The sequence below is a fragment of the Zingiber officinale genome, chromosome 6B, assembly GCF_018446385.1.
Source record: "Zingiber officinale cultivar Zhangliang chromosome 6B, Zo_v1.1, whole genome shotgun sequence".
In the NCBI taxonomy this organism is placed as follows: Eukaryota; Viridiplantae; Streptophyta; class Magnoliopsida; order Zingiberales; family Zingiberaceae; genus Zingiber; species Zingiber officinale.
Window position 1 is genome coordinate 5,122,801 of NC_055996.1, and position 27,913 is coordinate 5,150,713.

General features: G+C 35.4%; 2 protein-coding genes across 5 annotated transcripts; one reads left to right on the forward strand and one right to left on the reverse strand.

The window, feature by feature from the left end:
• The first annotated feature begins 1,177 nt into the window (after positions 1–1,177).
• LOC121991771 (protein gar2-like) lies at positions 1,178–14,840 on the forward strand. 2 transcript variants are annotated; one of them, XM_042545795.1, is made up of 12 exons: positions 1,178–2,453; positions 7,204–7,293; positions 7,383–7,619; positions 8,703–8,921; positions 8,988–9,093; positions 12,619–12,777; positions 13,700–13,758; positions 13,834–13,913; positions 13,990–14,063; positions 14,135–14,175; positions 14,330–14,372; positions 14,471–14,840. In XM_042545795.1, the coding sequence occupies exons 1-12, from the start codon at positions 1,251–1,253 to the stop codon at positions 14,482–14,484; spliced, it is 2,325 nt and encodes a 774-aa protein (XP_042401729.1). In that variant the 5' UTR covers positions 1,178–1,250; the 3' UTR covers positions 14,485–14,840. The 2 variants fall into 2 exon arrangements, with proteins under 2 accessions (XP_042401729.1, XP_042401730.1); XM_042545796.1 differs by having other exon boundaries at positions 14,138–14,175.
• A 3,252-nt stretch (positions 14,841–18,092) lies between these two features.
• Positions 18,093–27,833, reverse strand: LOC121991772 (E3 ubiquitin protein ligase DRIP2-like). Of its 3 annotated transcripts, none has more exons than XM_042545798.1 (7): positions 27,354–27,833; positions 26,324–26,423; positions 23,309–23,642; positions 22,777–23,132; positions 22,632–22,682; positions 21,161–21,233; positions 18,093–18,505 (listed from the first exon to the last, which is right to left on the reverse strand). In XM_042545798.1, the coding sequence occupies exons 1-7, from the start codon at positions 27,493–27,495 to the stop codon at positions 18,326–18,328; spliced, it is 1,236 nt and encodes a 411-aa protein (XP_042401732.1). In that variant the 5' UTR covers positions 27,496–27,833; the 3' UTR covers positions 18,093–18,325. The 3 variants fall into 3 exon arrangements, with proteins under 3 accessions (XP_042401732.1, XP_042401731.1, XP_042401733.1); XM_042545797.1 differs by having other exon boundaries at positions 22,777–23,204; XM_042545799.1 differs by having other exon boundaries at positions 18,363–18,514; positions 22,777–23,204.
• Positions 27,834–27,913: the final 80 nt, after the last annotated feature.

The window sequence follows — 27,913 nt, forward strand, 5'->3', positions numbered from 1 at the left end:
ATGCCCAATCGATCGGCCGATCGATTGGGAAGGTCCCCGCGACAAGCCTCGAGTGGGCAAGTCGCAGAGAGCACAGAACGTCTCTGGATCGATCGGTCGATCGATCCAGAGACCTCAATCGATCAGTGGATCGATTGGGGTGGCGCGTTCTTACGCGATAAAGGCTGGATCGATCAGTCGATCGATCCAGGCATTTCCCGCAGAGCACAGAGGCGCTCTGGATCGATCAGCTGATCGATCCAAAGCCTCCTCGATCGATTGGGAGCAATCCAATCGATCGGGATCCGACCGTTGGCGCAGATAAAGGCCGTTGGCGTGCGTCTTCTTCGGTAGAACTCGCACTGTTCATCTCCGATCCTCTCCAGCGAGTACAACAGCTCTCCACACGTCTTCTCCACTCTACCGCCAGTTCTTGAAGGGTTCTTGGAGCAAGGTTTGCTAGTGATCCAAGATCAAGAGGCGGGCTACAACAAGAAGTTAGGGTTAGGGTTTTCACTGCATAACTTGTAAGCTTTTGCTTGTATTTTGTTTCCCTTTCCTTCTTCTTGTATTGAGAGTGTTGTAGGGCTTCTCCGCCTTTGGTAGTTACTATAAAGGAGTGTTATTCATAGTGGAGGGTGTGTGTGTGCGTGGATCCTTGGATTAGTCACCTCTTGTGAGGTGGATACCAAGTAAAATCCATTTGTTAGCGTTGTATGCATTTGTTTCTTCGTATTTCCGTTACACATCTTTGAAGAAACAACAACGAAGCACACGAGGAACGCGCCGAGCTATTCACCCCCCTCTAGCTACATTTTCGGTCCCAACAGGGTTCATCGTCCTCATCAGGTTATAGTTTTCGTTCAGAGCGGGCGGCCGCTTGAAGGACACCCTCGCTCGCCGTCCAATAACCTAGCCACTTATCCACCACTCCGAACAAAAACTATAACTTGATGGGGATGATGAATCAAAAAAAAATCACAATCATTACAATTATTTATGATCAAATCATGATCATAATTTAACCGTAAATATGAATAGTATATTTTTGGATCATTAAAAAAAAAAAAAAAAATCCAAAACATCTACTCGTCTTGCCACCCCGGGGCAAAACAGTCTATTGTAAATACTTTTATCTATTGGTTAGCGTATTCGTTGATTATTTCGTTACCATTTACTTTACAAGGGCACGTATAATAAATATCCATCAATCTTTCTCCTCCTTTCGCCTCCTCCATCATCGACGACGATCCCACCCAAACCCCAACGCCATGCCTCCCAGGAGGCGCGTCGTCAAAACCGCCCCCAAAACCACCCCCAAATCCCGAACCAAAACCGTCGCCGCCTCCGAGAGTCCCACCACACCCTCCGCCGATGCCCCCGCACTCGCCACCCCGCCTCCCTCCGCCATCGCCTCCGAAACACCTGTCTCCGAGCTCATCCAGCCTACCCCGGACCCCCCTGCCCCCGATGCCTCCGTCCTCCAGTCCCCCGAAACCCCCGCTGCCGCTGTCGAGGCCGTAGCGGAACCTTCGGGAACTTCAGCCGACGCCAACCCTTCGATCGCCGTCGCGGAACCCCAGGCGTCGGTGTCGGAGGATCCCGTTGAGGCACCTCCGAGGGAGTCTGCGGAGGCATCTGGATCTGGCAAGAAGGCAGCTGTCCGGGTGAGGAAGGTTATCAAGAAGAAAATTATTAAGAAAATCGTCCCAAAGGTGGTTTCTTTAGCGAAGAAGGATTCGGCTTCGTCGCAATCGCCGACAGAAACGGCCGACAAAGAAACCCTAGTTACTGAAATCGGGCCTGGTAACCCTACTTCTGATGTTGCGGCAGGAGATGCCATGCTGGCCGAGAATAATGATCTAGGTAGGGAGAACGATTCTCAGAGGGAACGTAGTGACGAGAAAAAAGATGTTCATGCGGATCAGGACGCGAAGGATGATTTTGCGGAGCAGCAGGATAAGGAGAATGGTGCTCAAAGGAAGCAGGATAAGAAGGAAGGTCACAATGAAGCAGTAGCGGCTGCTGAGGATGAGATGGCTGGGATGCCCAAACAGCAGGATAAGGAAAATGACGCTCAAAGTAAGCAGGATAAGGAGCAAGATTACTATGAGGCAGTGGTGTCGGCCAGGGATGAGATGGCTGGGATGTCAGATCAGCAGGATAAGGAGAATGATGCCCAAATGAAGCAGGATAAGGAGGAAGGTCACATTGAGGCAGTGATGGCTTCTGCGGACGAGGTGGCTGGAACGTCTGATCGAAAGAACAGGAGAAAAACTGAGATTTTTATTGGGGGGTTGAGTAGGATTGCGAAGGAGGAGGATTTGAGGGAGGTCTTCGGGAAGGTGGGAGAAATTATGGAAGTAAGAATGATGATGGATGGTCAAACAGGGAAGAACAAGGGGTATGCTTTTTTGAGGTATAAGGATCCTGCACAAGCTAAAAAGGCTGTCTCTGAATTTCCTAAAGTCGAGGTAATTTCATTCTGAGCCCTGACATTATAATTGTATGCTATAATACTTCCAGATGAATAGATAGCAAAGAAAGATAGAGATGTATATTGACATAAATATCATCCCTAAAATGCAGGCTAAGGATTTAAGGAGGTATTTCTTTTTCTTCATGAGAATGAAAGACATAGGTTATTTGTTTGTTTTGTTCATATTAACAGTTCAATTGATATATTCCAGAATTTACAGAATGGAACATTAGCTGAGAAACGAAAAGTTGATCCTGGTTGCTGTATATATTACTCTCATGCTCCTTCAAATAGTGCACAATCTAGTATATGCAGGAAATCATAGAAACTCATTGTTCACTATATTTGTAGGGATTCAAAACAGTTTCTAATTGATATTTCTTAGGGTTGAAGGTACAATTAGTAAAACCACTTAAGTTGCTAAAAACATGTTTGAACAAACTCCCAAGTTGTGTACTTATTATTTGAATGCATATAGTGATTGGCAATTGTAAGGTCATTTTTCACATTGAATCTACCCATGGGCGTAGGAGGTGTTGTTCGTTTTGATACACACACAGAGTATTGGTTTATTCAAAAAGCAATCTGAACACTAGGGGTCACCATCAACCATGTAACAATTGATGGTTTCTATCTCTAATCTATGTGAGACAAAACTTTCCCTCATCAATGCGCTTAGAACCTTACAGCTTATATCTATTCTATGACTTCTATCTCTAGCCAATGTGAGATAAAAGTTTCCCTCATCAAGGTACCTTGGACTTACAACTTAAAAGTTTATATCTTTTCTTAATGCCATTTGATGACACATTATTATACATTGGCTTCTTTTACCTAAATTGTCATGCCTTGAGGCAGAGTATGTTTTCATTAATTGGAAGTTGCCTATACTGCATGACACTTTCATTCTTAATAAAATCACATTATTAAAAAAGGCTGATTACTTTCTTATTGATTTGAAACACCAATTTTTGCCATTGTGAATATAGTTTCTCCAAAATATATATACACATCAAAAGCTAAAACATTACTGCAATATTATTAACAGTATAAATATATAAATTTGTCTCTTCCCTAATGATATGATCTTTTGGATAACTAGTTAGCCAATCAACTTAGTATGGTACATGAGTAAGTGATTATAAGTTCAATCACACTGATATCAAAAAAATCTATTCAATTCATGTGGTCAGTTTTGGGCCAATTAGGTCAAGTATCCACCCACACATGAAGTGGGAGTGTCAACAATATAAATATATAAACTGGTTCCTTTTCTAATATCTCAAACTTTTGGAATAAGTGATTAGCCAATCAACTTTAACAAATATCATGGATTTAACTACTTTCATAAACAATATTGCACTAACACAACTCACCATAAAATATGCGAACAAAAATAAAATGGACATGCTTAAAGAACAACAACGTTAACCAATCAACTAATTAAAAGTGAGCACACAAGTGGAATAATTATCAACATAGAGAGCTGCATTAATTTCAACATAATGCTTGAATAAACTTGACATGATAACCAACCTGAAGATATATATCTCATAGTTTATTGTATGCATGATATAGTCAATAGCCATCAATAGAAATAGTTTTTTTTGTGATGATCTAAATCGAATCAATACATAATAGTTATGAATATTAACAACTGGTAAAGTTAATTAATTTAAGCAACATGCTATCAGTTCAAAAGTCAATGTATACAACGTGCAATCAAGAGAAATCATGATATGCTACCTAGAATTTAATGTATTGAGCTATGCCACCTCACACAGATGACACTTGTCGTTCTGCTTTTGCATCAAGGCACGAAACATGGTATGGAGAGAGGAGTTGTTCAGAATTGAAATTAGAGAGGGGAAGCGAAGATGAGGAAGAAATCATCAATGAAATTGAGATTTTGATGAGAAGGCATATCTGTTAAGCAGTGGAGGAAGGTGCCCTAGGAGTAAGGCAAATGGCTTACATGAAATTTGAGGAAGAGAAGAAAGCTAGAGGTGATTTTGACTTTTGCGGCTTTGCTAGCATTGAGATTCAACGACGGTGAGTAATGAGCTGTGAAGTCTCTTAATGTGTTGTGGTGGAGTCGTGATCACGATTTCCCAGCTTTAGGGACCAGTTAGGTATTGTTATTAATTAATTATATATAATTAATTAGATTTAGTTATATGTAGTTAAGTAATTACATATAGTTATATATAATCAGGATATATAGTGATACAGTGCGTAAAGGAGGGGCCTGATAGAGCTAGGTGGTCAATAGTTAAGGGGCGTATGACAGTCAAAAGTCAAGGAGACATGGCAGTCAGAAGTCAAGGGGACGTGACAATTAGAAGTCAAAGAGACATGTCAGTCAACAGTCAGGAGAAAGAGGGAGTTGGACCGCCTCACGTCATCAGCCGTATAATTCTTGGTTGGGCATAGGCAGGGCAAGTCCCCAGGTCTGATGTGTGAGACAAAACTTGGACTAGTACCTAGGCCTGCCCCCGACTGATCAGATATTCCTAGCTCAGGCTTTTATACTTTCACTAAGATAACTCCCGACCGACCTTTTAGCGATCAGGGCGTGAAAGATGGGTCCATCGCCATAGCTCATCCTCCTCATCAAGACTCAAGCCGAGTGGTACATCTGAACGGCCATCCTGAGCTGTCTGTAGCTACACCCGGGCGGGATGAAAAGTGCTAAGCGACAACAATGTCAAGAATCGTAACCTCTTGTCAGAGAATAACTACCATATGTGGAATGTTCCCATGGTCTGCTATCACTTGCGAATGAAACCTTCCTTCCAATAATAGGAGGCCACCGTACATCTTTTCTCACCCGACAGCCCTGACACCCGACATTCACAACCGACAGACTCTGAAGGTATGCGGCGTCATATAAAAAGGAAGATCCTCTTAGCCAGGTACGCGCACATACGCATTCGTCTTCAACAGTTCTTTTTCTATCGTATACTGTTCTTCTAGGGAAAAAGGACATGACTTGAGCATCGGAGGGTCTGCGTCGGGGACTTTTTCTAGAGTTTCTGGTCTCTAACGTTCCGGGTGCTTGTCTTAGTGTGTGCATAATTCAGGTACTACTAGTCCTCATACTATAGATCAAAGAGTTCCACGTGGGGGTTTGCTTTCTAGACGTGCATACACCGGATGCGTCAAAGTTGCCACTCTGTCAACACTGACGCCATCTCCGTCAGCCTCCGCCTGACTCAGATTCCGAACTGGATCATATAGGATTTATATGATTGGCTATAATTGACATTAAATATACGCAATATATAGTTAAGAGTATTGATATGCAGAAAAACTAGGGATAGACACATAAATTCATGACCCACCATCACTTATGTGTCTATCTTTAAGCATTTTCCTAATATTCTTTCGTCGTGCATATCATTTATCTATAGTTAATTATATAACTATTTCATGGTTTAAGTAATTGAATATAGTACTATATATAGAGTTGAAGGGAGCCTAGATGCAATGGTAAAGTTGCTAGCGTGTGACCGGTCACGAGTTCGAGTCTCGGAAACAACTTCTTGCAAAGCAGGGTAAGACTGCGTACAATAGATCCTTCCCTGGGATGTGCATCGGCGGGAATTTTGTGCATCGGGTTGCCCTTTATAGTATTATATATAGTTAATATCAATTAAATATAGCTAATTACACAAGTATATATAATTAATTAATTATACTGATTGATGTTATCTATTGTTTGTATATATTTATACTTTGAAGAAAATATGTACCATTTTGGTCAGAGACCTGACATGACTTGAAATTTAAAACTTGATCTCAGCCCAAGGAAAGCCTGCAGACACAATGCAAATGGAAACAAGCCAAGAAAAAGGAATAAGAAAAAGAACAACAAAAGCACACTTAACCTCTTTTGTTATTTTCTCTCTGTTTAGTTCACAAAAGCTTTCTATTTTTTCTCTGTACCCTCTCACAACTTATCTCTATCTTTGCAGTCCTTAGCATATTGTAGTATCTTCAATTTGAGGGTAGTTAAAGATGAAGATTATGCTCTCAAGGTTTTATTTTGAAGCTCATACTGACTTGCCAACTTCAGTCCATATTATTGCATTGTCAAAGTTTCTCAACAACTGTACTAGCATCGTGTCTTCATTATTTTTGTTGACCATCTAATCTTTTTTTTTTTGTTGAGACTTTCTGTTTTATGTAACAAAATGGAATACTACTAATATCTATTCTCCATGTCGATGGCAGTGTTAGAGTTAATAGTTATATGGTGCTTGAATGTATGGGCTTAGATGACAATAATGAATCTCATATGGGGTATCTAGATAACATGTATTAAGGTGACTTGGTGTCCTCTATATATATGGGTTCAGTTGATCCTTTTTGTCTGAGTATTCTATTTTATCCCTGCGAACTGTGTGTTGTTTGCCTATTTATGCCTGTCTTTGCTATGCTCGCCCACATGCTCTTGTACTTTTTCGTGTGTCTTGCAATTTATTTTTTCCTAATGCTATCACATGAAAGACATCAGTACACTTGATGATATCTTATTTTGTTCAACTTCTTATTCCTTCTTATTTCCCTATGCTTCTTCGCTCCCAATTTCCTTTATGCTGATGTTTAATATGTAAAGTTGAGCTGCCACACTTTTCATATTTATGTTTTAACTCTTGTGGAAGATACTTTTAAATGTTTTTGCTCTGCATTATGCGGTTAGGTTTGTAGTAAATCTAATTTTTGTATTGATGTAACTGAAGATATGTGGAAAGCTTTGTGGAGCAGCTGCTCTTGAGGGGAATGATACTATATATTTGGGAAACATTGATAAGAATTGGAAGAAAGAAGATGTAAGTTTTAGAGTTTATTCTTATAAACTGGAGAATCCATTGCCCCTCACGGTGACAATTTTCTCTGTCTGTTTGTGAATTATGAGCAGGTGTTGAAGGTTTTGCAAGATATTGGAATTGAAAATATTGACACGGTCACTGTCATGCCTGATCCTCGTAATGCAGATGCAAATCGTGGATTTGTGTTCCTTGAGCTTGAAACTAACAGAGATGCACATATTGCTTACAAAAAACTTCAGAAAAAGGATATTTTTGGAAAAGGTCGGAATATTTCTGTTTCTTGGGCTGAGCCGTTAAATGATCCTGATGATGAGAAATTGCAAAAGGTCTCTTTCTTTTTTCTTGTAATGACATTCTATTGTTCATTTCATGAGTATGTTTCTTAGGTTCTGATAATTTCATGCACACTGTTTAGGTATATTTAAAATATTTAGTAGGAAGGGAAGTTCTAAGGTGCCATATCTTGAGCTAGATATCTTTCCATCTTTTGGTTCTAGCCCTCTGGTATTTCTGAAAGTAGTTTGGTTTTGGAGTATAACAATGCTTTACGATGTAAATGTGCATATGTGGTTCTTTTTGCAGAATAGCAACTCTGCTTGTGAAGATGCTGGATAGAATTGTGTACACAGTTTGACCTTCAAAATTGCTATGGGGTTCAAATCATTGTGCTACTTGCTAATTGTCTATAAATAGTGCTAGCCATTCCTGAATTGTTTCTTTAGTTTGTTTAGAATCATCACAAGAGATGGATGGCAACTGTCATTTAATGTGCAATTGTATAACTAAATTCTTTGCACTTGTTCTTTGTGATCTAATTATGTTGTCAAATTGGCTTGAGTTCTTTGAAATCCATCCGTTCCATGTTATGGGTGGCCATTTGTTTTTGGATGTTATTCACCATATTAAACAGCCAAGAATGTTTTAAGGCAAAGCAGAATATCTAATTGATCATTGTATCTTGCCTATATTCTGGTCATGCACATAAGCATTGTTGTAAAATAAATAAATTGGCGCTTCAAATTCTGTTTTCACTTGTCATAGAACAAGCACTGGCATGCACATACACAGTTATTGTTTCTAACATGTTGGCCACTTGTTTTTGGACGTCAGTCACCATATTAAATGGCCAAGAATGTCTTAAGGTAAAGCAGAATATCTAATTGATCATTGTATCTTGCCTATATGCTGATCATGCACATAAGCATTGTTGTAAAATAAACAAATTGGCACTTCAAATTCTGTTTTCACTTGTCATAGAACAAGCACAGGTACACAGTTATTGTTTCTAACATGTCATGGATGAGGTCTTAAAAACTGTAAATTCCTGGTTAAATTTATGGATCCTTAGTTGAGATTCCTTGTGAAATCTGTCATGTTGCTATTGATATCTTATTATTATTTTGATTTAGGTGAAATCTGTATATGTTGAGGGCATTCCATCTTCATGGAATGAGACCAAGTTAATGGAGTTCTTTGGCAAGTTTGGGGAGATTGAGCGGGTTGTCCATTCACGCAATATTCACTCAGCTAAGAGAAAAGATTTTGCTTTTGTTAACTTCACTGCTCGAGAAGCAGCTCTTTCATGCATTGAGTTATTCAAGGAGGATGTAACTGAGAATGGCTTTAAGGTACCGTTCTTCTTAGGATATTATGTTTATTTTGTTTTGAATTGTCTGGACTTTTTTGGTTTGTAGGTGCCTATTAAAGTATCACTAGCTAAACCTGTGCAAAAGAGCAAGCAGACAAAAGGGCCTTCAAAATCTACTAGTACAAACAAGGAAAAGACCCTGCCACTGCAACGTAAGTTTGATGTCCTAAGTTAATAGTTAAAGCAACCTTTATCTGTACTATTTATATAACTAACAATATTTTTTACAAATATATTTAAGCTATGGGATTGTTTAGAAAGTTTTGTTTCTATGTATGTTATGATCATCTCATCGTGTCATCTAATTATTACTTAATTGTTTACATCAATTATCAATAATGATATTTTCAGTGTCGCATGATACAATTCTAAATTTCTACATCAAAGCTTCTTTTTTTAATATTCTTTTTTTTTGTTATATTTTTTAGTTATAATTTGTTATTCTATATGATACTTGTAATTAGGTAAGAATATTTTCATATGCTGTATGCCTGTGTTTGAGCATGGGACAAGTTAATTAAATTATGCAACGTACATACAAACTTTTGGAAATGATATGTTGGAGATATATGACATAATCAAAGAGGGCTAATTCTTGAAATCTGTTCTACACTATCATATTGGTGGCTAGAATCCTGACTAACCAAACAGCATTCGGGTAGTCAATTTTCGTGAGTGTATTTTTCAACCAACAACTACAACCAGATAAAATGGTAATAGAAAACTGCTATCAGATAATGATGAGTTACCCAAGGTTCGACCTTATCATGATCTGAGCTACACAACTGCTCATCATGAATAAATAGTGACACAAGTATCTTCTTGTTTGTATAGTTCTCGGCTAAGTGGTCAATCCTTTGATTCTTTGGATCAATTACATTAGAAGAAAAATGACATATGCAGCATTTGCTCCATGTGTGCTACTTTTTAGAACTTCTATCACATATGACATCTGCTGCATGCATGCTATATAATAGGGATCTAGCTGAAACTAATCAGTCATGTTGCATTTCTATTAAGTGCTACGAACTTGGGATTAAAAGTTGGGGTTCCATAAGGTAGGTGATATGCTCACCATCTTGCACACCTAGGTTGCAGGCCCACTACCTGGCGCCTAGGCGGCTGGTCCACTACCTAACTCTTAGGTGATAGGCAAGGGCCTAGACGGTTGATATTAGAATCATATTAAAATAGGGGTAGAAGAATATTAAATTAAGAATGATTAGTATTAATGTAAGCATATAACATGTGTATCCTTGATCAATCAACACATGTTTACAATCACAAATACAAAGTCATAAAAGTCAGCAGTAGGCAAAAAATACATAATAACAAGAAACATTTCATATTTCACATCGCAACCAACAAAAATAGACACAAATTTTCAAAAAAAATCTATGCTTAGATTAAATGATGAAAAATTTAACAATGAATATGAAAAAAGAGACGAGAGAGAGAGAGCACACCTAGGGAAGAGAAGAAAGCAAAGATGGTCAGAAAATGGCTGAAAATTTATGCAAGCTATCTACATTGGATAAAAAAAGAGAAGCAGGAGTCGTGAGGGATAGGAGACTTAGGTGCATAATGATTGTCAATGGGCTAATTGGAAGAACTATGATTACTTTTTAACATCAAATCAACCAACAATTTATTTAAACAATGATTTTTTCCTCACTTAAGCCATCTAGGCCACTTTATAAGTTCACCTCCTAATAGAGACCGCCTAATAACACTAGGCGAAGCAATCCCTTGTTGAAACCATTAAGACAATCATCTTTAAAACAATGGATATGAATTTGAGAAATGTAGGGCTCAAGCATATGTGGTTCTTTTTTTTTGCCGTGTTATTAGATAATCACTATCCTTGAATATCCCAGTTAAGCATAGGTATGAGAGAGCATTTAATATTTCAAAATTTGAAGGTTTATTTGTTCCTTGGTAGGAAAATTCATCTGAATGCTATAACTTAATGACACTTATCCATATGTTAGCTTTTCTTTCCTACTTGTGATTTTTTTTCTTTATGTGTGTTTGACTGTATTGAGCTGCATTATTTGCATCTTGATTGATGCTATGTATGATTTGGTGCCAACTTTCGACAATCAGTGTTGTATTCACAAAATTTGTGATTCTCTTATGGTGTGACTCATTAATCTATCCTCTGTAATCAATATAACTTTTGTTGATCCTTAATCATTTCATCAATGTTTGTCTCAACTCTTTAGGGTTGGTTTTGTGATTTTATCACTTCATTAATTTTGTGCAAGGATATCAAATTAGTAATATCCAAATCAATTAGATTAGTTTTCATTGCATTTACTAGAGTATTCTTTTCACTCCCCTATCCCTTGCTTTTCTCTTTGATCAATTCAACTTGTTTACTTAGGACTTAGGGCATCCACTGTTGTGGAACCTCTCCATGAGCTCCTTCGTTGTCACATCTGCGCCACGTCAAAAGTAAAAAATCTCACACATCTCTCCACTATAAAAAAAAACCTCTAACGAACTTCTTTATGGGTCCCATACTTTTTCATTATATTTTACTTTATATATAAATAAAATTTAAATTCATAAATTACCATTAAATAATATTAATAAATAAAAAATAAATCTAAATTATTTAAAATAAAGACCTAAAATAAAAAAAATTTATTAATTGTTTTAATTTAAATTAAAACAATTATTTTAATTATTTTTTTTTTTTAAAAAAAGGAAGGAAGAAGCTGCTCCCAGTTTTGGGAGCCGCTTCTTCCCGAAAACGAGGGAGCTCCCTCCCATAGTGGAAGGGAGCTCCTGCCACGCCCACACTGGGAGCTCCCATTGTGGATGCTCTTAGAACCAATTGGACCTTTGAATAATTTTTATTATATGAACCACCACCCCCCTCCTCTCACTACTGGGCTGTACTATGGAATCCTTCCATAGACCATCTATAGATGCTTTACTTGAGGGAATACTTAACATGTTATCTTAATTCTCAAATTTTTGTCGAATAACTTTGTTAACAAATCATGACCTTGTAGATTAATTTTAATATGGAAACAATACCTATACTTTTACCACCCATCATTTTCTATGAAGTTTTCGTAACCTCATTTGACCTATGTTATGAACCACTATATGACTCCTGAATCTCCAAAGTTGAATTTTGTGTAAAATGTTCATTGAATAGTTTGTAATAATGTTTTCATTTAGAAAGTGCTTACTATTTAGTTGTTAAGAATCTTGAAGCCGTTGTCTAGGTCCTTGGATCAGAACCTGCCTTTGCCAAATGGGAGCTCCCCTGTGTTGCAGGCTGTTGAATCGTCTATTTCATGCAGATAATATTACCTAGATATTCACATTTCTTTTCTTTGACACTAGCAATATGATAAATTTTCTCTCATCCTTAATTGTTAGCTTGATTTATTATTATTCTTTCTAAATATAGGCAATATGCATTCTTTTGAAGTTTTCCAATTGGCATTAGAATGGAAAATTATTCTCTCTGTATGTTGTCAATCAAGTTTTTGTTAGTAAAATTTGATTAACAGATAATTGTAAATTTTCCTGCTCCATATTTTTGGTGCTAATTTTGTCAGTGACTGTAACTCTAGATATACTAGTGAAGTTCTTGAAAAGATTCGTTTAACTCAAATCCAATGATATATGATGCTAACCTTGAATCATTCTTATAGGTGAGGTGAAGACAATTGCTTCTTCACACAAGAGAAATTTTTTCAGAGCAGATAATAATATTACTGGTGGAGATAGGAGGACTTCTACTTCCAATGAACTCCTTCAAGTTTTGAGAGAACAAGCTCATTGGGAACATGGACAAGGTGGTTATGGCAGAGGTATCTCACGGGATGAAATTGTGTTATGTTTCTTTTTGGAAAATGACTCCAGTGATATATTTTTAATCTACACAATTCATCCCCCTCCCCTCTCCATTCTCCCATAAGTATTTATTTGCATATTCCTTTTTTAGATAAAATGTCTTACAGCTAATAATACAAACTCAAGTAATATACTAAATGATTATTTACTAACCATCTGAAAGATTTTGGTGTTTGATGATAAGTGCGAATATACTAACCATTATGATATATGTGTGGGCATGTTTGTTTTGAGACTGTTAAAACCTCATTTCATATTGGTTTTGAAGGTTAAAGTGGATTATACTATTAGAAGAGATTCAGAAATCATGTAGCTAATTGTGTCTGGTTGTTCATCAAAGATTGTAACAAGCTGATGTTAATGGGGACAAAAACATTTTACAGTACATAATAAGTAAAAATATCAAAAATGTTTCCCGGATATGTTTTATCGTTCAGCCACTGTCCTAAAACACATGAATTCTGAGTAAATTAATCATCAAAATTTCCCTCATTTGGAGATTTATTTTACCTTGTGGGCTTTTGATTATGCACCTCTTTGGTTGTGCTCTTGTATTCTTGAATTTTCTTTCATTGTCTTCATTTTCTATAGTCCTGGCCTGGTAATCTGGCCTGTCATTATTAGCTCCAATCACCCACTTATTACTACTGCTGGGTGGAGTTAGATAAATCACTTTGTCTATTTCCGATATACACAACCTTTTGATGCTGCCTGCTTTCCTATTTTCTTGAACAAGTTGATCATTATGAACATTTTTTTTACGTGATTACATTTTAAAGATTTGTGATCTACAAGCTACTTGTTTTTTGATATTGAATGTTTCAGTATTATATTAGCTGGGGGTTTATTTCTGTTTCACTTGTATTTTTGTATAACCAGGTCATATGGTACAAGATTATCCCCATATGACTGGAGGAAAACGTCCCTTCTCATCTCTGGTAATAACTGTTTTATAGTGCAATGCCTAGTTGATCTCTCCTGATCATATCCTTGACATACTACTTTTGCTGCAGGGAGAAGATGCTTCATACTCTGACACTAGAGGATATCCTCATCCCCGTCTCAACAGATCTCTCCCAGTTTCCAGCTTAAGGTCAGTTCATCTAACCATAATAATATTATCAATTTGAGCAACCTATACTTTCTTTTAAATTTATGTTTTGGTATAGCCATGGAACGTACCCTTCTGGAGCTGGGCCTTCTCTGCCATACTATCCACACACACATACCAGTTACTTTAGTGGTACGTGATTTCTTTGCTGATGCATATGCACTTTTAGCTTTTCGGACACGACTTGATATGTTGAACTTCAGCAGGTTCTCATGCAGTACCCGAGTTTCGTCAAAACTTTCAGGTAAATTTTAATTTCTTTTTTTGCTTTTTTTGAAAGATGTAAAAGCTCCCTGCTTTACTTGTTTGTTTGTTTGATTACTTTCATATTCGTTTTGCTATACAAACTGTATGTATTTCATTACATTGGACGCTTATGAATTGTTCTGTTTCTACAGAATCAAGGAGCTCCTCCTAGTGGAAGCAGTATGTACTCTAGATGTAAGCTTTCTTAGCAAATTGTGATGCAATTATCTTTCCTTCAGCCTCGTTTATATGACTTTTCTCCTTGTTTTTGATGATAAATTTACTATCTGCAGATAGATATGGTTGACTGTTTCCTAGCTTTAAAGATATTAGCCATCACAGCACCTCCCAGAGTTTCCCATTGACGATGAAAAACTTGGAAGTTCTCCCGCCATTCTTGATCGTGCACTGCTTTTACTTGGACTCGCCAATGATTTCAGCACATTAAACTAATTTATCTAATCAACAATGCTTTTGGTATCGCAGGACTATCTAGGATACTTTTTCCATATCCCTAAAGCATTTGTAGTTGTCATTTTACTTGTTGAGTTTAAAATTAGGATAACTATTTACTGCAATGTGCATGAGCAACCTTGTGTAGTTAATTTTGGCAGATGTTAACAATGTTAAATTAAAGATCTAATCACAAAGTTTATTAAAGTCTCATACATTGTATAATTTATACGTCATGGATAATTTTGAGTCTATTATTATTTTAACGTCAGATAATCAATCGCCTCAGTCTACACAGAGTCAATACATTCAATGATCTAAATGTATTCAAATTGACTGTGATTAGAATCTAATTTTCTATTTGAGAAAATATCTATACTTTTTGGTAAACCTGCATAAGGGAGGCCTATATGCAATTTCAGAAAACGACTATATTTTTTTTGAAAAAGTTCATAATAGCGGCCCATTTGAGATTAGTGTATTATAGGGGTCTACTTGTGATTTGAGAACATATTTAGACTTTTTGTAAAAAGTGCAAAGAGGGGGCCTATTTGTGATTTCAGGTAAAATCTAGATTTTTTAACAAGTGTATAACAGTGGTCTACTTGTGATTTTAGAAAATATCTAGACTTTTTGTAATAGTGCACTGGAGATTTCCAACATCTGCAGAAGAGGGCCCTATTTGCGATTTCAGAAAACATGTAGACGTTTTTACAAAAATGTATTACTGGGTCTGCTTGTCATTTTAGAAAATGTCTACACTTTTTTTTTTCAAAAGCCCATTAAAGGGGTCTGCCAGCGATTGTAGAAAATATCTATACTTTTTTGAAAAGTCAATTAAAGGGTCCATTTGCGATGTCTAAAATATCTATACTATTAGCTTCAACCATTTGTTTGCCCTAAGAATTTTCTTTGTTCCCATCACGTGTAAAAATAGTGTTCCACCTTGTGCAGGAAATCATGTTATTTTCCATTGTTGCCGTTCGCTAGTGTTTTTTCTTAAAGCTAACATCAGATATACTGCTTGACTAATCAATTCATTGGAGAAAAATATCGTATAACGAGTGCTAATAATTGAATCGTAAATACTTGAAAAATTATATGATTGTGTAACCGGTAGGTTAGTACGATTTTTTGGTTGGAAGTTGAACAGCAATTGCAGAAATTGACCTTTCAAATGCTGCATGAATACCGGACGCAAGAATGTTATTTTTGTTTGTTTACTGTCTTTGCTTAATAAATTCTTGCTAGGGCATCTTTATCAGCTGTTGTTGCCGGCTATATCAATTTGTCTCTAGATCAACACGAAAGTATTTTCATCAATTTGTTTTTAGGTCAATACAGAGAAGATAAATCATGGATAACTACTAGCCATTAGTGCATATAACCAAGATATGGAGGAAGATATGTTCGGATATATCGAATTTCGACCTCAAAATCTCATATGGTAACACTCCATATCTCAACCATCACACCATCTTAATTCTATGCATGATCAATGATCAATTTAGAGTCGAAATCGGATCATACAACATATGATGATATTAAAAAATTCTTAAAATTTTATAATATATAATTAATAATTAGAAAAAAAAATATTTTAAAAAAATATTTAAACCGATCATTTAAATATAAATAGTTTAATAATTTTACATATATTGTCAGCATTCAATATCATAAATGGCATTATTATATTACAAATTTAAATTAATTAATAATTTAATTAGCATTTTAATAAATAGCACTTAATAATATTTATATTTTCATATCACAAAATGAAATAATATAAAATTTTAACTAATATAATAATAATAATCACATTCGAATGTTCCTTGATTGGCAAGATAACTCAGTCAAAGGACAACAAATAAGCTGATATAATAAAAAATATCGAAACCTTTGATTTGAAGATGAATATAGAAAATAGTCCTATTAATTCGGTAGAATTCCAAACAATAGACATAAAATTTTTGTTAATTGATATATTACAGGTCTCATTATTCAATTCGAATCAAAAGTTAAAATCTCTCCGTACTTTTACCGATCCTACTCCGATTCACTTCAAAAAAAAAAATAATCCTACACAATCCAGAATCAATTGAATGTTCCGGATCGTATCGTAGTGCCATCCTCGGATTGCAATTTTACAAACACGGTTTCCAACTTCAGCGGGCTAGGCTGCATTACATTCATTTACAACCGTACATGCCTTCCCATATATATATATATACTAGTGTGATCGTGCACACGCGTTGCGTGTGTAATATAATAATATATAAATTATTCGGGTCTTTGAAAATTTGAATTGTTTGTATTTTCTAGTGTCACCCTTATAAACCAAAGCGTGTGTAATATAATAATATATAAATTATTTAGGTCTTTTAAAATTTGAATTTTCTAGTGTCATCCTTATAAACCAAGAATTAATTATTTGGGTAAAATTCATCAGACCCATACAATAGTGACGTTAGAGAATCCCAGCGGGTTTCCCTATGCAAAAAATTATTTTAATTTAATATTATACTTGTCTTAGTAAAAAAAACTAAGAAAAGTATATTTTTTAACATCGTCGGTCTAAAATATTTATAGAAGCTTCTTTGATCATAGTGTTGTCAATTCTAAGATATGAGACTAAAGAGAATTATATTTTTTTTTATATAAAACAACCTGAGAAAATTAATGATGAGAAAAATTCATAATAATACGCTGTAACTAAGTCTCGAACTCTAGATCATTGATTGTTTCGCTTATGGAATTACTAATAAACCTTGAATTATTTTTAGTGTAAATAGAAAAAAAGAACATTAACGTAAATACATTTTAGGCTTCACCAAAATTAGTTAGTAAAGGGGGAAGATTTTTAATAAAATAGTAAGATATATATATATATATAGAGATTTGATACTGCGCGCGACGGCACAGTGCGCGACTGTGCGCGTCGCGCGCAGTATCAAATTTTTTTTGTTTTTTTTTTAATTTTTTTTAATTTTTAAATTAAAAAATTTTTTTACGATTTTATTTATAGGGTTCAGGCTTTGGGTATAGTGTTAAAACTATTTTTTTTTTTAGATTTTAACTATAGGGTTTAGGCTTTCTAATTAGGTTATAGTGTTTGGTTTAAAAAAAAAAATTAAAATAAAATTAATTTAAGTATTTATTGAATATTGTAATGTGTTTAGGGGATATATCTATATATTAAATTTTAAATAAGGAAATGTTGAATTTTTAAAATTCAAAAAACAAAAAAAAAATAAAAAAAAAACAAAAAAAGCGCTATTACTGTGCGCGACGCGCACAGTCGCGCACTGTGCGGTCGCGCACAGTAACAAAACTCTATATATATATATATATATATATATATATATATATATATATATATATATATATTTGCACTTGATCCCTAGTTGGGCAAGAAAAGAACAATTAAATAAGATGTAATAGATAAGAAGGGCACGAAATATATCATTCAATCGACAAAAACAAATATTTAATATTCCCAAAAGAATACACTCAACCGAGATGTACAACAATTTTTCGCCTGTAATGAAAAGCAACTTTGCAGCCCCATTTGGAGAGCAAACTACGTTCTTATCTGAGAAGACAAAACGTTGGTATGTATACATTAGAGACAAGATTGGATGAGAAGAAGAGAAAAAGAAGCAAAAAAGAAAACGTCTTTAAGTGCAATGAACTTGTCATAATTTGTTGTCTGAAACCTTGCTCCAACTGTAGACCAACACCATCACAAACTCCTTGGCTGAGGCTCCTATTGCCGCTGGAAGCCTTTGCGAAGACATCTCGCTTAGCCACTGCTCTACTAGCTTGTTAATGGCCGTTGTAGGGCTCACTGGTTGTCCAAGGCAAGTGATTTGTACCTACAAATACTGGTTATAAATCGTAACCATGCACATGCAAATTGTGTATTCCAGGTAGGATCCACATGTTGAGCCACAACACATTCAGAATTAAGACACTTAAATTTGATCGCAACGGCAATGCTGAAAAGTATATGCTTGACAAATAATGTTACTGATACAACAAAGAAGACCTCCTTGGCAAATGCATCATGGCTGTCTTCTGAGATAAACTGAAAGCTAAAGAAGACATGAATCCATAAAACTCATCGCCTCAACCGACACGATTCTTAGAATACAAGTACGAAGGAAGCTAAGGTTGTTATTACAAGAACTTATCATGATCAGGAATCACAGTGATATACTTAAAATTATATATTAATGACTGAAATCAACTTTCATGAGCAATGCAAATGCTCACAAGACCTATTTTTCATACTTAATCGGTTTATTCATTAGTGAGAAAGCATATGACTTTGAATTTCCTAGAAGTATTGTGACAATGAGGTCATTCTTCCTTTTGTAAGCAAGTCGACAATTTTAACAGTTTAAACAACTTTAATTATATAGACAATGTTAAAGGAAAAAATGTTACTAGAAGAGAATAGACAATGATCCCCTCGGAAAAGGGAAGAAACCATGAGATGCTAGTCAATTCTGTGGATCTTACTGGTTACTCATTTCGGAACAAAATTAATAGATAAGAAAACAAAACTAATAAATAAGAAATCAACTCAGCATAAATCAACTAATAAGCTCGGACAGAATATGGAACAAGCTGGTAAGAATCATTCTGCATCAGGATCAAAAAGCAATGAAGCTTTACCGAACTCTTAAGTTAATGTAAATTTTAGCATGAATTGTGTAATGAAGTAAAATGCACAAACATGCAAGTACAAAGTGATTTAAACTCATTTGCAGAAAAAATATATTATTTGCAGAAAGAAGATAAATAAGCAAGACTGAAATGAGGTAGTGTGAGATTGATTTTAGGAGACATTAATAGAAACTAAGGCTATGCTTGTTACTCAGTTTCCATTCTGGCCCAACACCATCAGTCCATCACCATGTGCCTTGAATGGTGATGCTACAAGATCGTGGCACTCCTTTGTGGCCGCCTCCTTGCCACCCCAAATTCACCATTTCCTCCATGGGAATCCTCATCCACTACTTTCCTGGTCTCAATTTCCCTTCCTCTCAACTTCGACGTCTCCAACCACAACACCATTGAGCTCAACGCCAAAAACCCCCCAACCACCCCCACCACACAGCTGCACTGTGGCACCATGCTCAGGCTCAGATTTGCTGTGGCAGTATGAATAAATAGGCATGGGTGGGAGAGGAGCAGCAATGTCGGGAATTTGAGAGGGGATCACTTGAACATGAGATAATTTAGCTTCTCCTTACATACTACTCAAGTACACAACATTTTTGGGCTTTCCCACCCTTTCCATTCTCTCTGTCTCCCTTCCTTCTCTTCCATTCAAATACACACAGCCTAAAATTTTGGATATTGGAAACTCCAGTAAGGGGTTACTTTTATTTACCCATTTCAGGGCCAAATAAAATTTACAGTTATATGAAATAAATACAACCAGAAAACAAACTTGAATTCTTTGCAGTTGCTCATTATACTCCAAATCAAATTATTCAAAGCATACTGTTCAAACTTAAATATGCTTCCAATGATTTTGGGTTTAAACAATGTAGTAGTATAATTAAAGAACCTATTAAAAGTGTAAGAAAAAAAGTATCAGTATTCAGTAGATAAAATGTCCATTAATTAGATGCACTATCTATCTACATCATTGTCTCAGAAGTAGCCTATGTGTTTCCATAGATGGTTATCAAGTTACATTTTGGTTATACAGCCACACATATGGGCCAAATTTCCCACAACATTGAGTTGAATCCAATGTTGGATCAAATAACTTTTTGTTATAATTACAAAATCTTAATTGAGCTTAGATTGATTGATATGGAATTATTAGACCATGTTTTACATTGTATTGGTTGCTTAGGTTGATTACTTTTTGTGTTATATAATAATTATTATATTTTTACAGAACTAAAAATTGGTAAGGTTTGTTAGGAATCAATAAAGTATAAACAAATATTATCAAAGATTCACCAAGGATTGCCAAGTCAGATTACTGGTGGAGCATTGACTAGCTGAAGTGTCACTTGAACATCAATGGAGTTCAAATTGGGTTCGATTCATATGATATTAAAAATTCTTTCTACTGACTGGGCAAGGGGTAACATGTACAAATTTTGAAATTGAAAGGAACATCATATACAACTTTACTAATTTAAGGGGGCTAGTTCAATTTGACATGAAGTAAATATTTTTTTTATGAACTTCATACATCTTAGCATTCTTCATATGGATTAGATAATAATTCAATTCAATGCATATGATTTTTAAAATCTAACACTTGATAATAAATTAAGTTGCATGTCATATTCATTGAATCTATCATTTATCATGTTCATAGTCCAAATTTAGATTCAAGTTATGAGATATCATGTTATCCAGACAACAATGAAAAGAATTGATTCTATCCTTTTATGATTTTAACAAGTGTACTTAAAAAAAAAATAGGAAGGAATAAAAGAAAATGAGTTTACTTCATTTGCATGACATGTACCGAAATGAAAGGGCAAACAACTCACCGAAGCTTCATTCTGAAGATTAAGCTTCTTTACAAGGTACTTGTGAATGAATAACACAGGCATGCTACCATCTCTATAAGCAAACAATACACTGTATATCAACAACATCAAACAGAGAAAAAAAATGTTGAAAGAAAAAACGGCAATGTATGTGCATATTTATTTCCAATAAACCTAGAGGAAGAACCTACTAAAACTGCAAAAACAATATATATTACTTGTTGAGTTACGCTTCTGAGAAATCAAATGAGGTAAAGTGAGAGAAAAAAGGTTTTTTTAACCAACTGCCAACCAATGATATATACAATACAAATTACTTCACAGGTCAATTTGCCTCTTTTAGCAATCTTTGCAATAATAGAAACATAGATGATCCAACTATAACAATATATTGCTTTCAATTCATAATCATTAAGTTTATATATTGAAATTTGCTCTACTAATTGCAGTGAGAAACATTATAATCATTGTCATACTTAACTATTAAGATACCATGTGTGATTGAGAGAGCAACTAATCAGTCATCCTTATACAGTTTTGCTTTGTTTTCAGTATTGGGTTTGTTACTATTTGAACTTACCACTCATGCCTATTGTGAATGTTCTTGCTATTTATTATAGTCGAGATAATGGTCCTTGCCACACCACAAGGCACATAATGCATGGCAAAATTTGAAGTAATCAGCTTTCTCTTTTGATGTGACATGGGATATAGTTATTAATTATTCGAGACCATGTCTGTGCAACAATGTATAAGACAACTAATTTCACAAAATTGACTATTTAAACCATTCCATTTCCATACCATATCTATCTGATTTCAATAAATATACAATTTTGCTAGGTTGATTGTTGTAGAGTTTATGGTAAAATGACTTTGCAGTAGGTAACGCAGCCCTAACTGACCAAAATGCCCAGTCCCTGTCTTAAGACGACCAATCTTTTATCCAAGTTTCAGTCATGATATGAAAAAGAGTCCAAAAGAAAACTCAAAACAAGACAAATTTAAAACTAATAAAAGTATCATGCAAACATATTCAACAAATATATGCATTTTGATTTTTTTTTTGAAAAATAAACCCAAATCCTAATCATTTGATCAGAGACAGTTCTAAATTAATTTAAACACGAGGAAAACTTAAATACAAAAAGATACTAAATAAAATGAAAAATTCAGACTTGATATGAGAAAAAAGAAACAGGGTTTCTAAAAAAGGGTTCTGGTTTGCTTGACTTTTTCAAGTGCACAAGACTTTTTCAAGTCACGTTTTTCCTTGAGTCCAACACAACCTTGATCCATGCTCACCCTTACTTTCCAAGCCATTGCATTTTTCTTTCACTAAAAAATCTAAGAGAGGCACATCTATCAAACGATTAAAATACCACTAGGAAAAGTGGGTGATGTTAGGGACATGGTTGAATAAAGAATTTATTGATTACATAAGCATGATACACATAATATTAAAACTCACTTGACTCTCAGATAGTTTGAAGAAATCTGTGGAAATTGTGGATCACCTATCCTGTAACAATTCACACCAGATGAAGCTACTCAGAAACATAAAACTTGTGAAGATAGCATAATCAATATAGATTCCACATGATAAGTACTGTAACTGTTCAACAGAAGGGACCAAGGAGAACCATATAGGATTAATCTTCCTAACAGATTGAGTATTTTGAGCATCATGGGATGATCGAGCTGATGCAGTAAGATCCTTGCTTCTCGTGACTTTTTGCAACCTGCTTTCTTTCTGTGTTACTGGTTGCATTAGAATGCTATCAGTCTCTTCAAGAATTTTAGACTTATGCTGATGCACTTTATGCCTTTCATTGCTAATATTTGTTTCACCATCATAGTCATTAAATTTTTCATCCTTAACAACAGGTCTCTGAGGAACAGAGCTAAAAGCTTTTGTCCTGTTTGCAGCTTCCACCAGACAATTTAAAGGGTTCCAGATATCAACTTTATCCTGAAATGACAGACCACCATTCTGTTTACCCTCATAAAACATGTGGTTGGATGGCTCAACATTTGAATGAGTCTGGAGAACATGCAGAGATGATTGTACGATTAAAGGTCAGCAATGTATTTTCTGCTAAACAAACAAGTTGGTTAAACTAGGAACCTAAAATTCACTTCCATTACCTGTTTTCTCTTTAGAGAAACCTTCCTCATTTTCTCAATTGAGTTAGACTTTTCCACATAATTATCAATAATGTTGTCATCCTTTTCGGATGATTCATTGAAGGATGGCCTCAGACCTCGTGCATAGACTGCTCTTTTAGTAACTGCTTTTGTTCGCCTTCCTGTTGAACATGTCTGTGTTGCTATGTGTGAAGTGCTGACAACCAATGAAGAAAGGGATTTTTCTTTACGTTTAGTTGGTATCATTGGGGTAGATGTTTCATCAAGAGTTTCAATTTTGCTTCGTTTAGGAGGAAAAATCTTTGTCTTGATATCTTGTAAATTGTGGTCCGGTCTGTAAAATGACTAACATTAAAGGCATGCTTTAAAAAAATATATATTTTTGTAAAGTACTTCCCATGGCTCAATGAATATAACTGGACACAAATGGCTGATCTTGGTGTTTCAAAACAAATTAGAGCTAAATTTCCACTATGTAACAAACATTTACACTTTGACAAGCATGGCACATGAAACTTAACATACGACACATCATAAGATGCAATGGCTAAACTAGGCAATTTAGAATAAAATTTAGCAAGAATTCTTGAACAAGATACCTCATGTAATCAGAAGAAGGCAGACATGTGGGCTAACCTCAGAGCAATCTCAATCTGTTAAAATGGATTTTATAACCTAATATATTTTGGATACTTATGTTTCAATATATCCTAAACATTATCTTCAATATTAAATATTCAACAGATTATTTCATTTAAAATATTCTATAAACTCATATTTTCATTTATTATATTTACATAATTTTATTTTTGGTCTTTTTCCTAGTGTTGCTTAAGATGGATCCATCTAAGCAAATGGTTTTAGTATCCTTGTATATCGTTGCATATTTTTATTTATTTTACTTATTTCAATATCTATTATTAAGATAAAAATATTTATGAGATCATGATGATGTTATCATGCCTCATTGACATAAGTGATCAGGCTAGTTCAACAATCTGAATGAAAAAACAAATAACCAAAAGGGTCAAATTTTAATTTCAAAAAATAAGATGAAGAATGGAGTTTTTTGATTTACTAAAATAACTTCCTCTTATAAATTGTAAGTCATTTTCCCGAACTTTAAGGTATTATTATTTTCAGCTTCTATAATGCTTTTTTTTTCCTGAAGTAGTTTCTATAAAACAAAAGAAGTAAAAAAGTAAATATATTGGCTTATTGACAGGATGCCAAATACCTTCATCTTTTTTACTTCCATACCACAGGCCATACGGTACGGCTCTTATGCTTGAAGAATATCTTTACAAACCTATTGAGTAAATGGAAGAAAAAAAAATCCAACCTTGAGACTAAACCATGAGGTGCTACAGCTTCCAAACCAAAATTAGTCATTACTCACAAGCAAATGCAAGCCCATCTACCCCATCTATATGATGGAGGAGGATTAAGGAAAAGGTTAACTGAAAATAGGAGTCCAATTCAGTTACATCATTTTCTGTGTCTCAACTCATGGAACTAATTCATTAACTTTCAAGCTTCACCACTGAACCAAGATAGTTAAACCCAAGAGCTCCCCAGACTAAGCTTATAAATCGCCTCAATTAGCTCACGAGTTACCATGTACAAATAAACTAGCACCATCAACTCTTACCAAATGAGACTTGATTTCCCTACCAAGGCCCAAACCAACTCATAGCCTGATATCATCTCTTACCAGCATGTGAATTGTGAGGTGCAATGGTGGCTCCACCATCATGCAAGCAACCCTTTCCAATATGTTACCACCATGCTTATGCTCCAAATTAATAATAGATGGTTCATCTAAGTTTATAAACCACTCCATTATCTACAAGTCATCATATAGAACCAAAGTAGGATGAGAACTGAACTAAGATATCACATTCTAGACAATCTATAAGCATAAAAACAATTTTAAATAAAAATATTTTTAAAAACTCAGATTCACCAACAAACAGATGTCTGAGAAGGGATCATCATTCCTTGTATTCAATTCAGGGAAGTTTGTTTTATTAATGGTAACTCTAAATATATGGTTTTGTAATTCCATTTGTAAAAATTTTGATCCAATATATGATCTCGTACAGTATAATTCATACATCACAAATATCTATCATATAATTGAGCTAAATGGCATTACCACCATCTTAGTTTAGTTAATAGATTCTCTCAGTAGGAAGTGAAATAACTTTTACGAATCCAAAGGACAAAAAGATTACATTTTAATGGTCCATCTCAGAGTTGATTTTCAAGTGAATGGTGATGCTATTCAGTTTCATGTCCAGAGAAAGAGTCTTGGAGGACAGGGTCGCTTTTTCCGAAACAATGTGTGAACAATCAACTTATTTTAGAAATTACAAAAAGAAAAAGTAGTAAATTTTTAGACCACTTTAATATGAGTAATGATGTTGAAATTGTAATGATGATGTCATAGACTTAAATCACTGTAGTAATAATGCATGCGTCATTAAAAATCTTCAGGGATGTACTGATTTCCTTCAACTTAAAGAAATGGTTAGACTAAAGCATACGGATCCTATTAATGAAATCACCATTCTAGCCCACAGTAGATATTTGTTAGAAAATTAGAAATTAAATGCAGTAAAATGACTAAACTGATGCCCTAGAATATCACCAAAAAACATTAATAGTCAAGCTGAAAACTATAAAGGACAGAATACTGTTGGGAATCCTGTTCTTGATAGGAAAGTTCAACATTCTATATTCCCAATTTGAATTGCTCCCTTTTCTTTATTGTATTCACATGTGGATTACTTTTGTAATCAGCAATTCATTTGCAGGGATGAAGCTACTCTCCTTCTTATCCTAATTTAAGTCATTGTATTTCTTTTCCTTTAGCCTTTTACGATTCATGGCAAGAACTAATTTTGAACTGCATAGAGAGAGAGAGAAATTTTGAATGAAAACAATTTTAACATACGTAAGAAATACTAGGGAAGAGAAAAGAAACTAACTTTACAATGAAAAGAAATTAACCTGAGTTTCTCCATTGGAATAACTCCCAAACAAATATTGCATACAGGGCATTGATATGTCTCCTCATCATTGAGTTTCTCAGTTATGCATTTCCTACAAACTGATCGAGTGGACAAACATCAAGAAGCTGTATGTCTCATATGAAAAATACAAAATGATTGAGTAGTCCTCGATCTAAATCATTTGCATAGCCTAAATAATTTTAAATTACACAGAAATTTCAAAGAAAGAAATATCAAAATATGCAAATAAACATCTTAGCAAGTGTTGTGTTCTACTTTATGAACAAAAGAATCAAATGAAATTCATGTGCAAAGAGTGAAAGCTGAGCAAGACTAACATCATCCACAAGTCTAAACTAAGATTTCAGATTTCAATTTCTCTTTCCGGCACTTCATCTAAGATAAAATCTAAGGGGTTTACTAAAGATGTAGGCACTGTGCACTATGAATAAAACTCTCAAATCTTCACGTAGATATAGAAGCATGGTCTAACATTGTACCAAATTGGTAACAATTGAAGGTTATACAAAAATTCAAATTTGGTTCCAGTTAATCAATGTATGCACGGATTCTGCAGTCTAAAATGATTCTATCCTTTATTTATTTGTTTCCCCAGCAACAAAGAACGGAATTAGTGAAGAAAAATCTCACATCGTAGAAACATGGACACAAAGAACAGCACGTAATTGAAAGCATTGCATGCGATTGCATACCCTTACGCTAAGGCTTTGAACGTCGTAAGAAAACTATACTCTTTCGGTCTTTTGCTTCACTACAGAAACTCGCAATATCATAAGAATACCAAGAGAAAGAAAGAACTAAACCGAGAGAAAATCTAGATTTTTTTCCCCCACAAAACGCACATCATGAAAAATAATAAAAAAAAAGGAAATTTACGTAAGCAGAGGGAACCCTACATTCAATCACGCCACAAAATTTTTGTAGGCGAAATCGTGGTACAAGGAAAACGAAGAGCGAGAGTTTTCGACCGAAAGGGAAACGGTAGGCGGAGGGAATAGGGAACTCACACGTGTGAAGGCATTCGGGGATGGTGGTGGCGTCCCGGAGGAGCTTGTGGCAGAGAGGGCAGGTCAGGCAAGCGACCATGACCTCCCTCCTCACTTTCACAACCATCGACGGCCCCCTCGCCGCTGCGCCTACGTCCGCCATGGGTCACGCCCCAAGTGCCAGCTCACGCAGGGCACTCCAGGGAATCCAGCGCATGCAACCTCTCAGATCCGCTGGTCTAGCTCACAGTTGGCAAGGCTTTCCATTTTATCGACGAATCACGTAGCGGCGTGCGGTCAGGCGGCGGGGATCCGGCGGCGGGGAACACGAAAGACGATATTTTGACGGCAGGTGAGGACGAAGAACGAATCCCAAGCGCGGATTGAGAGAAAGGGAGGAGGCGTCGTAGGAAGGATCTGGAAGGGCGGAGAGACCGCTGGGCGACGACGACGAGCAGACGCGAAGCGAGAAGGGGACGAGGAGGCAGTAGAAGAGAGCAAACAATATGTTAATGTATCAATAGAACAATAATAATCCAAAAGAGGTAAAAATAAAATAGAGAAAAGGAAACGATCCAGTT

Excerpts from the sequence above, each read along its gene's own strand:
- LOC121991771 (XM_042545795.1), top strand. The coding sequence starts at position 1,251 with ATGCCTCCCAGGAGGCGCGTCGTCAAAACCGCCCCCAAAACCACCCCC. Across the intron at positions 13,759-13,833 it reads AACGTCCCTTCTCATCTCTG|GGAGAAGATGCTTCATACTC; the intron begins GTAATAACTGTT and ends CTTTTGCTGCAG. Across the intron at positions 13,914-13,989 it reads CTCCCAGTTTCCAGCTTAAG|CCATGGAACGTACCCTTCTG; the intron begins GTCAGTTCATCT and ends GTTTTGGTATAG.
- LOC121991772 (XM_042545797.1), bottom strand. The coding sequence starts at position 27,495 with ATGGCGGACGTAGGCGCAGCGGCGAGGGGGCCGTCGATGGTTGTGAAA. Across the intron at positions 21,234-22,631 it reads TCAAACTATCTGAGAGTCAA|AGATGGTAGCATGCCTGTGT; the intron begins GTGAGTTTTAAT and ends GTTTGCTTATAG. Across the intron at positions 18,506-21,160 it reads ATCTTCAGAATGAAGCTTCG|GTACAAATCACTTGCCTTGG; the intron begins GTGAGTTGTTTG and ends CAGTATTTGTAG.